Source organism: Micrasema longulum, unplaced genomic scaffold (assembly GCF_059751315.1).
Source record: "Micrasema longulum isolate JH-2025_06_02 unplaced genomic scaffold, ASM5975131v1 h1tg001259l, whole genome shotgun sequence".
NCBI classification, from domain to species: domain Eukaryota; kingdom Metazoa; phylum Arthropoda; class Insecta; order Trichoptera; family Brachycentridae; genus Micrasema; species Micrasema longulum.
In genome coordinates, this window is record NW_028278446.1 from 738,864 (window position 1) to 752,610 (window position 13,747).

Genomic DNA, 13,747 nt, shown 5'->3' on the forward strand with positions numbered 1-13,747 from the left:
AAAAATATTTAAAAAAATGAGGATAAAAAAAATTACTTTCTGGTTGGAAGCATTGTCTGAAAGGATCTCCCGTATATCCAGCAATGCAGGCGCAATTAGGAGAGTGACTGACAGCTCGGCATTCAGCATTCTGACCACAGACACCCGGGCAGGGGTCCTTGCACATGCTATTAATACAGGCCAAGTTGTTGGGACACTCAGTGTTGCTGACACACTCTGGTTTGCAGTAAGGTGGTGTTCCCACATAAGTTGGTAAGCAACTGCATGACGGTGAGTCACCAACAACTCTGCACTCAGAATATGGCCCACATGGAGATGGGCGGCAAGGATCCTTCGGAGACTCTGGTTGTTTTACTGTAGAGAAATATTTTGTTAAATAAGTGCACATGGTAAATAAATAAATAGTTTAAACCACAAAACAAAAGTCAAAGTTTTACCAATTAGAATGCATCTGATGAATGGATCTCCAGAATATCCTTGGTTACAAGAACATATTGGGTTGTGGTTTATGACTTGACATTGAGCGTTAAATCCACATGTTCCAGGACAGGGGTCGATACATTTTTGGTTCACACAAGCTTGACTTAGTCGGCAATCAGTACTGGTCACACATTCAGGGCGACATGATGGAGGGGAACCTATATATCCCACAACGCACGAGCAAACTGCTTGTCCATTGATTTCGCGACATATACTATTTGGTCCACAGGGCGATGGCTGACAGGGATTAGACTCTATAACTGGCTCTGAAATAATATCAATAATAGTTTCTAACTATTGTAAACCAAAAAAAATAATATGTTCATACATTTATGTTACAAAATTCTAAGGATAAAAAACATGAGTTTCAATAAATTTTCAATAACAAAAAAAAAGTTTACCTTTATAGGGAGAACAGTTGATAAAAGCATTTCCAGTTGTTCCAGGTGGACAAGAGCACATGGGAACGTGATTGATAACATCACATAAAGCATTCTGTCCACACGCATTGGTACATGGATCGCCACATTTATTTCTTATACAAGCCTTGCTCCTCATACAATCTTCATTAACTACGCATTCCGGACGGCAGCCAGTGTAAGGGTCACCAAAATATTCAGGTAAGCATGAGCACACTCCATTATCGCATTTGGCGTTGGCTCCGCATGGCGAAGGGTTGCAAGGGTCTGTCTTTTCGGGTGGGGGTGCTAGAAATATTTATATTATTTAATAAAGACGTTGCATTTTCTTTTAAGTGTCAAAATATGGTGGAACGCAACCATAAGTAGCAGTCCATGAATAACATTTGCAGAACTTACCAGGTGGTGTGGGATAGCAACTAGAGAATGGATCTCCTGTATAACCATCGAAACAAACACAAATTGGGGTGTGATTTATGACTGAGCACTTGGTGTTTACTCCGCAAGAACCAGGGCAAGGGTCTCGGCACTTGGTAGATATACACGCCAGTTGACTGCTGCATTCTGCATTTATCGTACACTCTGGTCTACAATTTGGTGGACTACCGATGAATGTGGCTAGACAAGAACACGATGGTGATGTTCCTATAGCTTGGCAAATGGAATTTGGTCCACATGGTGATGGAACACAAGGGTTCGTGTAAACAACATCTCTAGGAGCTAAAATTTAATAAAATATATAAATACCAGTCACGAAGATTTTGTTTGCAAATCAAAACAACTAATAAAAAAATGCGTTCTTACGTTCAGGTATGGGTAAACATCTACTGAATGGATCTCCAGTATATCCAATATCGCAAGAGCAGATGGGACTGTGGTTAACTACGTGGCATGAAGCACCACTTCCACACGTTCCGGGACATGGATTGACACATTTCTGATTGATACAACTCTTGTCGGAAGCACACTCAGAGCTAACAACACACTCGGGTCGGCATTGAGGAGGACTACCAACGAAATTTGGAAGACAAGAGCAAGCCGCTTGATTATTATTAACACGACACGCTGAATTCGGTCCACAAGGGTTTGGTTCACATGGTGATGTAGGAACAGAAAGAACTGTAAAATAAATCAAATGTTATAAAGAATACAATGTATTTAACATATTTTAGTAATGAATAAGAATAAATAGTGAAATAATACCGATAAAAGAAAATACTTACTTGGATTAATGTGTCTATTGCAAAATTGGAATGGATTTCCAGTATAACCAACAGTACAAGAGCAAACAGGAATATGATTGACAACTTGACAAATGGCATTTTCAGCACATGTTCCAGGGCAAGGATCTTTACATTTATTTCCGATACAAGCTTTATTTGATGCACAGTCAGTATTTAAAACGCATTCAGGTTTGCAACCATCATAGGGATTGCCGTAGTATTCAGGTAAGCATTCACAAGAACCTGCATTATTTCGTACTCTGCATATTGCGTTTGCGCCGCAAGGCGACGGATAGCATGGATCAGTTCGATCTATTACAGGCTCATTAACAATGACTACACACTGCACAAATGGATCTCCAGTAAATCCAGAGATACAGGAGCAAATAGGACTATGATTTACAACAAAGCACTGAGCATTTTGTCCGCAGGATCCTGGACAAGGATCTTTACATTTTTGTCGAATGCACGCCAAATTTCCAGAACAGTCCCCATTATATATACATTCTGGTCTACAATTAGGCGGTGCATCAATGAATGTTGGCAAACAAGTGCACGAATATGATTCTCCACTGGGAATGCATTGACTATTTGGTCCACAAGGAGATGGGTTGCATGGATCTCTTGGAATAGGTTCTGCTTGCTTGGGTGCTGAAAATGTTTTTTTTTTTTTTAAAGTTGACTAAAATAAAAAAAAACTTATGCATATCAAAATAAAGGGATAAATTAAATTTACTCACGATTACGGAAACAACTGGTAAATGGATCACCAGTGAATCCATTCGGACATGAACAAATTGGGTTATGATTCACGACATCGCATTTGGCTCCAATTCCACAAGTTCCAGGGCAAGGATCCCTACACTTTTGATTACTACAAGCTTCATTTTGTGGGCATTCGGAGCTGACCACGCATTCAGGTCTACAAGATGGTGGGCTGCCAATAAAGCCTAATATACAAGAGCATACAGCTTGTCCATTAATTTCTCTGCATTGACTGTTAGAACCACATGGAGTTGGATTGCATGGGTTTGTTACAACGGGGGCTGAATCAGAAAATATAGATGTTTAAATATTATATAAACATAGTAAAGACATATTTTATAAAATTCATACGAATAAAAACATACCTGGAATAGGTCTGCATTCAACAAACGCATTGCCAGATAAGCCAGCAGGGCAGCTGCACATCGGAATGTGATTAATCACGTCACAGCGAGCATTCTGACCGCAAGTTCCTGGACATGGGTCTGCGCATTTGTTGCGCATGCATGCTTTGTCTCTGGGGCAATCTGCGCTTACGACGCATTCCGGCCGGCAACCGAAGTATGGATCTCCCTGATATTCTGGGAGGCATGTGCATACTCCGTCTCTACACTGAGCATTGGGGCCACAGGGAGAAGGATAACATGGGTCCGTTTCTACTGGTTCAGCAGCTAAAATCGAAAGTGCGGATCTTATACAACTGTTTTTAAGGTGAAGGGGGTGAAAAATATGATGTCTTTGAGGAAATTGTGTGGTGCTTACGTGGTGGTGGTTTGGGATAGCAATTTGTAAATGGATCACCCGTATAGCCGTCTGGACAAGTGCACACGGGAGTGTGGTTTATCACCGCGCATTGCGCACCAAGACCACACGACCCGGGACAAGGGTCGCGGCACTTTTCATTCATGCATGCTCTGTTACTGCTGCATTCAGGATTTATTGTACATTCAGGTCGGCAATTCGGAGGGCTTCCTATGTAAGAGGGCAAGCAAGAGCACGAAGGCGTTCCACCGATATCTCTACACTGGGAGTTCAGACCGCAAGGGGACGGGACGCACGGGTCTCTGTATGGCTCTTGTTGTGGTGGAGGTTGGGGAGCTGAAAATACGCCGATGCCATTGATAAACGGTAAACTATAATCTATTGGTAACAATGTAATCCATTACAAAGAAAGATAACTCACGAGGTATTAGGTAGCATCTTGAGAATGGATCACCCGTATATCCTTGATTACATGAACATATTGGGCTGTGGTTATTGACTTGGCAAAGTGCGTTTTGCCCACAAGGCCCTGGGCAAGGATTTGTACATTTCTGGTTGAAACAAGCCTTGTCTTGTGGACATTCTGAGCTAACTACGCATTCAGGTCTGCAAGCAGGTGGTGAACCAACGTATGTAGGTAAACATGAGCATACAGCTTGGCTATTTACTTCTCTGCATTGACTGTTAGGGCCACAGGGTGATGGGACGCATGGATTAGTGGGTTCCACTAATACAGCTAAGAGAGAAAAATACGTAAGTGTGATTTTATGACATGTTAAACGTATTTAAAAATCACCTAAAAGTAACCAGTAATCAGTCATTAAAAGTTTGGCAAGTTTGAATTCGTAAAACAAAATAATTTACTCACATCAGAAATCTAGATAATGTATATGCATCAGAGCATTTTGTCACTCATTAGTAACTCGGAATTTCATTTCAATGTTGAAAATTGCACAAAAGCAGACTATTTAAATACTTTCAATAAAATCAACAAAAAATTATAACTCTTAAAAAATATAAAATTACAATTATTTATAAAAACATTCTTACGTTCTTGGTAAATATTGCAGAAACGGAACGGATCGCCAGTGTATCCAGGGCGACAAGTGCACGATGGGAGATGATTAACAACTTGGCAATCTGCATTTTGGCCGCAAGTACCAGGACAGGGATCCTGACATTTATTGCGGAGGCATGCTCTATTAGAGGGGCAATCTGAATTTAATACGCATTCCGGGCGACAACCTTCGTAAGGATTGCCAAAATACTCAGGAAGGCATGAGCATGCTCCGGCGCCGTTTTGTTCTCGACACAATGCATTTGAACCGCACGGTGAAGGAATACAAGGGGTTGGTCTTTCTTCCGGTATACGGACTATCTGTATAGAGCATTGAACGAATGGATCGCCCGTAAATCCAACGGAGCAAATGCACATTGGTGTGTGACTGACCACGCGGCACTCGGCATTCGGTCCACACGAACCGGGACATGGATCTTTGCATTTTTGATTTATGCACGCGAGATTGCTAGGACACTCGGTGTTACTGACGCATTCTGGCCTGCAATTAGGCGGGGATCCGATATATTCTGGGAGGCACGAGCACGAAGGAGAGTCACCGATCTCTCGGCACTGAGAGTTTGGACCGCACGGAGACGGCTGGCAAGGGTTCACCGGCACCGGGGGAGTTTCCGCTGGAAAGCGAATAAGTTTACCGTTAAGAAATTGATCAGGGAATAAAATTAATACAATGTTCGCGGAAAGGAAACAAGTCTTACGTATGGGTTGGCATCTGACAAATGGATCGCCTGTATACCTCGCTGGGCAAGTGCATATGGGATTGTGGTTTATGACTTCGCATCTGGCACCGATTCCGCAAGTTCCGGGACAGGGGTCTCTACACTTTTGATTGTTACACGCTTCATTTTGAGGACATTCGGAGCTGACCACGCATTCGGGCCTGCAAGTTGGCGGGCTGCCGATGTATCCGGGTACGCAAGAGCACACAGCCTGTCCATTGATCTCCCTACATTGACTGTTGGGGCCGCATGGAGACGGATTGCATGGATTTGATACAGCGGGGGCTGAAGTAGAAATTTAAGTTATTAGGCTCAACAAAAAGGGAAAGGGGAAGAATTAAAAATTGCAGATATCATTAAATAATTATTGTAGAATTCGTTCATTAATAATAGCAGAATTTATGAATTAATAATTGCAGAATTAATTCTAAATATTGATGGAAAGAGCAAAAACGTACCCTGGACAGGTCTACATTCAACAAAAGCGTTGCCGGATAGACCCGCGGGACAGCTGCACATCGGAATGTGATTAATCACGTCGCAGCGCGCATTCTGACCGCAAGTTCCTGGACACGGGTCAACGCATTTGTTGCGCATGCAAGCTTTATCTCTGGGGCAATCTGCGCTTACAACGCATTCAGGGCGGCAACCGAAGTAAGGATCTCCCTGATATTCAGGGAGACACGTGCATACTCCGTCTCTACACTGAGCATTGGGGCCGCATGGGGAAGGGTTACAAGGATCTGTTTCTACTGGTTCTGCGGCTAAAAGGAAAAGCGTGGTTGTAACAGAAACATTATTTGGAAGACGATAATAGTAAATAATAGTTTTAAAAGTTCATGTTGTTCTTACGTGGTGGGGGTTTGGGATAGCAGTTGGTAAACGGATCTCCCGTATAGCCTTCCGGACAAATGCACACCGGTGTATGGTTTATCACAGCGCACTGTGCACCAAGGCCACATGAGCCAGGGCATGGGTCACGGCACTTTTCATTCATACACGCCTTATTGCTCACACACTCAGAATTTATAGTGCATTCTGGTCGGCAATTGGGAGGACTGCCTATGTAAGTTGGTAGGCATGAACACGAAGGTGCTCCACCAATATCTCTACACTGAGAGTTCAATCCACAGGGTGATGGTGAGCAAGGATTGTGATACTCTTCTTTAAGAGGTTCAACAGGAGGCGGTACTACAAGTAAAAAAAATAATTCAATAAATATCAAAAATCACGAGTGCATAATGCATAGAACTGAGAAATAATAATTACTTTAGAGAACAGAGTTGGAAGGCACAAAAGCTTCTCATATAAATTAAAAAATGTAAGTGTAAATAAATAAGTAATTTTTTTTTACAAAAACAAAAAAAATGTAAGTACAAGGTGTTGGCGTAAGTTGTGTTGTTTTTTATTCCAAATTTAAAAAATGAGTCAAAAGTTTAAAAAAAATACGGTGAAGGTCAAACGTCATTACAAAGAAAATGTTGTGGTCTACAATTGTTGTTTGCTTATTTTCATGCCAAGTAGACGATAGACGAACATTTTCAACACCTCCGTTTGTTCGTGTTCAGTTGAGAGAATAAGGCTGCCTAACCTGCTCGCGATATTTGCGCAGTGTTGGTGATAGATAGAGGTATTATAAATTAATGACTAATTTGTTATAAAATAATGAATTAGAATACATCAAATTGATTTATTGTAAAAAAATATTGTGCCCTCCTGTTTTTTTCATTTGTAAAAAAACGAACACAACTTATGTTATCACCAACAAATCAGTCTATAGTGTATTCTCCTTAATTATTTTACAAAAAAATAATCAATAATTCATAACATCTTCACTTGACACAGACTTGTAATCAAATAAAACAATATATGTAACGTGAAAGCAAACACAATATCTTATAGAGCAGAATATTTTATTTCGAATGGCGTATAACTTTTACATTTACTTTGTTTTACTTTTGGTGCTCATATTTATTTATAATAATGACGATAGAAAAAAAAGATAATTTGAAACAATTCTTACTCGGATAACAAGACGTAAATGGATTGCCAGTATATCCTTGACGACAAGAGCAAATGGGGCTATGATTAATCACTTGGCAGTCTGTATTAGATGCACAAGAACCGGGGCATGGATCCACACACTTCCTATTTACACACGCCAGGGTGAGGATACATTCTGAACTGATGGTACATTCAGGACGGCACATCGGAGGAGATCCCATGAACGTCGGTAAACAAGAGCAGACAGCTTGTCCATTAATTTGCCTGCATTGGCTATTTGGTCCACACGGCGAAGGGGAGCAAGGATCAGATGGTGGAGGTTCAATCTCTGTAATTTACCACGTACATGTAACGAGACTTTCGTTTCTAGCAGGCATAGTTTCGTATAAGATAAATATAAAAATATAAGTAAAACTTCTATGGTATAAAAAGTATCATTATTTTTTTAAAAATATAGTCAAATATGGAATACAACTATTATGTCACTAAGAAAAATGTAAATAAATTCTTACGTTGAGGTTGAAGAGAACAGTATCTGAAAGGATCTCCAGTATATCCACTTGGACAGACACAAGATGGGAGATGGTTTATAACTTGACAGATCGCATTTATAGCGCAAGTTCCGGGACAAGGGTCCATACATTTACTGCGGACACACGCTTTATTCGATGGGCAATCAGAGTTGAGAATACATTCTGGTCTACATCCTTCGTACGGATTCCCAGTATAATCCGGGAGACAAACACAAGAGCCTGCTCCATTTCTTTCGCGACATTCGGCATTAGCTCCGCATGGGGATGGGATACATGGTGTAGGTTGTTCTTGCAATACCGGTTCTTGGGGGAAAATAAAACGAAATTCATAATTTAAAAGCTAAATTCAAAAAACGAAAAGTATCATAATAAATTAATTGTATTTGACCAATACCTGGTATTTGATCGCAACGAGTGAAGGGGTCTCCAGTTAAAAATGAAGGGCAGATACAATTCGGAGAATGACTAACAACTCTGCATTCCGCGTTAAATCCACATGTTCCTGGGCAAGGGTCTTTACATTTCTGATTAATACAAGCAAGATTGCTGGGGCATTCACTATTACTGACACATTCAGGGCGGCAGTTAGGCGGAGATCCGATGAATTCAGGAAGACATGAACACGATGGTGAGTCTCCGATTTCTCTACATTGTGAATTAGGACCGCAGGGAGAAGGCTGACATGGATTAACCAGTATGGGAGGAGTTTCCGCTGTAAATCGCGAATATTTCATTAAAAATTATAATTGAAAATGAGATTGAAAAAACAAGCATTATGATTCAGAAACATGAAATGTATCTTACGTATTGGTTGACATCTGACAAATGGATCACCCGTTTGCCTAGCTGGACAAGTGCATATAGGATTGTGATTTATGACCTCGCATCTGGCACCTATCCCGCAAGTTCCAGGACAGGGGTCTCTACACTTTTGATTACTACAGGCTTCGTTCTGCGGACACTCGGAGCTGACCACGCACTCTGGTCTGCATGTAGGCGGACTGCCAATGTACCCTGGTACGCAAGAGCACACAGCCTGTCCGTTGATCTCCCTACATTGACTGTTAGGACCGCACGGTGATGGATTGCACGGATTCGTTTCAATAGGAGCTAAGTAAATATAATAACAACATTAGATCGATGGAAGACTATACAGTACATAATGAGTCGTAGAAAGATGCGTATTAAGCGTAAGATAAGTCAAGCAGAGACACATACCCTGGAAAGGTCGGCATTCAACAAATGCATTGCCAGAAAAGCCGGCGGGACAGCTACACATCGGTATATGATTGATTACATCGCAGCGTGCATTCTGACCGCAAGTTCCTGGACACGGGTCAACGCATTTGTTGCGCATGCAGGCTTTATCTCTGGGGCAATCTGCGCTTACAACGCATTCAGGGCGGCAACCGAAGTAAGGATCTCCCTGATATTCAGGGAGACACGTGCATACTCCGTCTCTACACTGAGCATTGGGGCCGCATGGGGAAGGATTACAAGGATCTGTTTCTACCGGTTCTGCGGCTAAAAGGGAAAGCGTAGTTGTAACAGAAACATTATTTGGAAGACGATAATAGTAAATAATAGTTTTAAATTTAAGTTCATGTCGTTCTTACGTGGTGGTGGTTTGGGATAGCAGTTGGTAAACGGATCTCCCGTATAGCCTTCCGGACAAGTGCACACCGGTGTATGGTTTATCACAGCGCACTGTGCACCAAGGCCACATGAGCCAGGGCATGGGTCACGGCACTTTTCATTCATACAAGCCATATTACTGCTACATTCGGGATTTATCGTACATTCAGGACGACAATTCGGGGGACTTCCCATGTAAGTGGGCAAGCAAGAGCACGAGGGCGCACCGCCGATATCTCTACACTGAGAGTTCAGACCGCAAGGGGACGGGACGCACGGGTCTCTGTACGGCTCTTGTTGTGGTGGGGGTTGAGGAGCTGAAAATACGCGGAGGGCATGGATTAGCAGACATATTCGCGCGAGACCATCATCAATATTATTCCATTCATAACGGAGAGATAACTCACGAGGTATCGGGTAGCATCTGGAGAACGGATCGCCAGTGTATCCTTGATTACATGAACATATCGGGCTGTGATTATTGACTTGGCAGCGAGCGTTCAGTCCGCACGGCCCAGGACAGGGATTCGTGCACTTTTGGTTGAAGCAAGCCTTGTCAAGTGGACATTCTGAACTGACTACGCATTCAGGTCTGCAAGAGGGAGGCGAACCGACGTATGTCGGCAAGCACGAGCATACCCCTTGCCCGTTAACTTCCCTGCACTGGCTGTTGGGACCGCATGGCGAAGGATTGCATGGATTAACAGGTTCTGCTACAACAGCTGGAGGAATAAATATTTGAAAAAAATTTAATATGTTTGAAAATAATTCCGAAATTACATATATCATAGCTACACTTAATTGATTTTGGAAAAAAAAATCGAATGAATAAATGTTGAAAAATATATTTTATTTGTGGATATCAGCCGTGTAAATTGTAAAACTTGTTGTGTACATTATAAAACTAATTGTGTAAATTGTAAATCTATTTTCGAAAATTGTAATAAACTCATGTGAAAAAATATATGTGATTTTTAATATTCCAATGTGAAATTGTTACTCAATATAAACATTATGAAATATGAACCATAATATTAATCCATTCATTGTAATTCATTCTTCAACGATCCATATCTAAATACGTAGGTAATAAAACTGATTTTTTCAATTGTTGGTATTTATATTGTATTACAACAGGTCAAGAGACCAAGTTATAGTGGTACGAGTAAATTACAGCATAAAATACACAGATTGAGAAAAATCACATTTTTCAAAGTTTAAATAAAATGCGGTCGAAAATGTATATTTGAATCATTAACTTTGTTTTTGATCACTTTTTTTCTGCCTTACTGAAAGGCAGGAAAAAAAAAGTGGTAAAAAACGAGTTTTTTTTTTTTTATGTACTGAAATACTGTTATTTAAAATACTGAAATATGCGGTATACGAACATTCAGAATTTATAAAAAAGAAAGGTACGGTGAGTGCAAGTACGTTTCAATAATTGCTGCATACGTTTATGATACACGGATAGATGGAACTTTGGCCAATAGATAATAGTTGTAAAGAATAATTAGTGTGATATCTGTAATATTAATACTAAAGAATTTATTGATTGCGTCTGTCCCTTATACTCGCGCACAGGAATTTGACCCTTATTATTGTAGTATCATCGCTAAATCAGGGACATTTTCGTCTTTTAAAATTGTACGTAACAGTCGGCCACAGTTGACTGCTATCTTTTTAAATGACTTATTTATTTCTTTTTCATTTTAATCGCTTACTAACCAATATTTTTACGTACAAATGAAATATTTCGGTAAATTTTGTGTGGTTTTTGTAGCATTATTTTGAGAGAGAGATTATTATTTATTATATTTAGATTACTGCGAACAACAACAAAAAAAGTGAGGCACAAAGGGACGATACTTCTAGGTGACCGAGATCCTAATCAAACAAAACGCGAAAAGACGGAAGCTGAGGCCCGTAGGACCGATGAAACGAGGCCCGGACGGCCGATTACATGAGGGCCAAAGGGCTAAAATCTCTAGCACGTAATAGTCAGCAATAACCGGCTATTGCCTTATAGTATATTATTATTCCATTTACTACAAAATAAGTACATAGGTAGTTAAACATCATATGCTTGTGTCTGGGCAGAGCCGATAAAATACATTCTCACACATTCAAACATGACGTTGAAGAAACAAGTTGAAATGACAACGTAATGTTATGAATCATAAAATCCTAATGCTGTCTTTCTTTAAACTTACACGGAAATCGACCACCTCTAAGCAAACATTTTTGAAAACATATTGGTACATATTTGAGAAAAAATTATACGTGAATAAATCCCGTCACAATAGGTCTTCACAGATCGCAGTGACGTCAGGAGCTTATATAGGACTGACCACAGAATGTGAATGAATTAAAATCAAATAGCAGAATGAACATTATTTTTAAAGTGAAAAAGCAAACTATTTTCTTACAAAAAACAAACAACGACATTCTCGTCATTCCATTTACCCCTCTTCGCACCTTCGCTAAGACGCTGCTTTGGTACATCGATAATTGCAACGTATCTTAAATTTAAGTATGTCCATAGATAGTAACACGAAGACAAGAAAAAAAAACTTCAGATGCTAATTTAAAAATATAAATCTAGAAATATTGCAAAGAAAGCATTACTTTTAAAATAAACTAAGGATAATGATTTAAACATAATTAATATAAAATAATCTTACGTTCTTGGAGAACGTTGCAGAAACGGAACGGATCACCAGTAAATCCCGGGCGACAGGTGCACATTGGAAGATGATTGATAACTTGGCAATTAGCATTTTGACCACACGTTCCGGGACAGGGATCCTGACACTTGTTGCGGAGGCAAGCTCTATTAGAGGGGCAATCCGAATTGATTACACATTCCGGGCGACAGCCTTCGTACGGATTTCCGAAATATTCTGGAAGACAAATGCATGCTCCGGCGCCGTTCTGTTCGCGGCAAATAGCATTTGAACCGCAAGGAGAAGGAACGCAAGGAGCAGGTCGTTCTTGCGGTAGAGGATCTTGCTGAATAAAGCATTGGACGAATGGATCGCCCGTAAATCCAACGGAGCAAATGCACATCGGAGTGTGACTAACCACGCGGCACTCAGCATTCGGCCCGCATGAGCCGGGACATGGATCTTTACATTTCTGATTTATGCACGCGAGATTGCTAGAACATTCGCTGTTACTGACGCATTCCGGCCTGCAATTAGGCGGAGATCCGATATATTCCGGGAGGCACGAGCACGAAGGGGAGTCGCCGATCTCTCGGCACTGAGAGTTTGGACCGCACGGAGACGGCTGGCAAGGGTTCACCGGCACCGGGGGAGTTTCCGCTGTGGAAAGCGAATAATTCACGGTTAAGAAATTGATGAGGGAATTCGAATAATCCAACAATGTTCGCGGAAAGGAAACAAGTCTTACGTATGGGTTGGCATCTGACAAACGGATCGCCCGTATACCTCGCTGGGCAAGTGCATATGGGATTGTGGTTTATGACCTCGCATCTGGCGCCGATTCCGCATGTTCCGGGACAGGGATCTCTACACTTTTGATTACTACAGGCTTCATTCTGGGGACACTCGGAGCTGACTACGCATTCGGGTCTGCATGTAGGGGGACTGCCAATGTAGCCTGGCACGCAAGAGCACACACCCTGTCCGTTGATTTCCCTGCATTGACTGTTGGGACCGCATGGGGACGGATTGCACGGATTCGATACGACGGGAGCTGAAGTAGAAATTTTCGTGATTAGGGTCAGAAAAGATGGAAAGGTGGGGAATAATAATTTCAAAATTCATTATCAAAACGGTTGACAGGCGGAGCGAAAACATACCCTGGACAGGTCGGCATTCAACAAATGCATTGCCAGATAAGCCGGCGGGACAGCTACACATCGGGATATGATTGATTACATCGCAGCGTGCATTCTGACCGCAAGTTCCTGGACACGGGTCAACGCATTTGTTGCGCATGCAAGCTTTATCTCTGGGGCAATCTGCGCTTACAACGCATTCAGGGCGGCAACCGAAGTAAGGATCTCCCTGATATTCAGGGAGACACGTGCATACTCCGTCTCTACACTGAGCATTGGGGCCACATGGGGAAGGATTACAAGGATCTGTTTCTACTGGTTCTGCGG

The 13,747-nt window shown here is 41.4% G+C and overlaps 1 protein-coding gene across 1 annotated transcript in view; it reads right to left on the minus strand.

Annotated features, from left to right (window-relative positions):
• dpy (fibrillin-like protein dumpy) overlaps nt 1–13,747 on the minus strand; it is a 338,800-nt gene that overhangs the window by 25,222 nt on the left and 299,831 nt on the right. Inside the window, exons 109-132 of the mRNA XM_088234564.1 lie at nt 13,442–13,747; nt 13,030–13,335; nt 12,300–12,941; nt 10,026–10,340; nt 9,600–9,935; nt 9,202–9,507; nt 8,788–9,093; nt 8,378–8,695; nt 7,963–8,286; nt 7,470–7,778; nt 6,299–6,637; nt 5,905–6,210; nt 5,426–5,731; nt 4,700–5,341; nt 4,071–4,385; nt 3,650–3,985; nt 3,253–3,558; nt 2,863–3,168; nt 2,123–2,773; nt 1,704–2,018; nt 1,299–1,619; nt 882–1,187; nt 438–746; nt 37–354 (exon numbers count right to left, since the gene is read on the minus strand). Coding sequence (XP_088090690.1) covers nt 37–354; nt 438–746; nt 882–1,187; nt 1,299–1,619; nt 1,704–2,018; nt 2,123–2,773; nt 2,863–3,168; nt 3,253–3,558; nt 3,650–3,985; nt 4,071–4,385; nt 4,700–5,341; nt 5,426–5,731; nt 5,905–6,210; nt 6,299–6,637; nt 7,470–7,778; nt 7,963–8,286; nt 8,378–8,695; nt 8,788–9,093; nt 9,202–9,507; nt 9,600–9,935; nt 10,026–10,340; nt 12,300–12,941; nt 13,030–13,335; nt 13,442–13,747 — 8,544 coding nt within the window. The remainder of the gene's footprint in view (nt 1–36; nt 355–437; nt 747–881; nt 1,188–1,298; nt 1,620–1,703; nt 2,019–2,122; nt 2,774–2,862; nt 3,169–3,252; nt 3,559–3,649; nt 3,986–4,070; nt 4,386–4,699; nt 5,342–5,425; nt 5,732–5,904; nt 6,211–6,298; nt 6,638–7,469; nt 7,779–7,962; nt 8,287–8,377; nt 8,696–8,787; nt 9,094–9,201; nt 9,508–9,599; nt 9,936–10,025; nt 10,341–12,299; nt 12,942–13,029; nt 13,336–13,441) is intronic.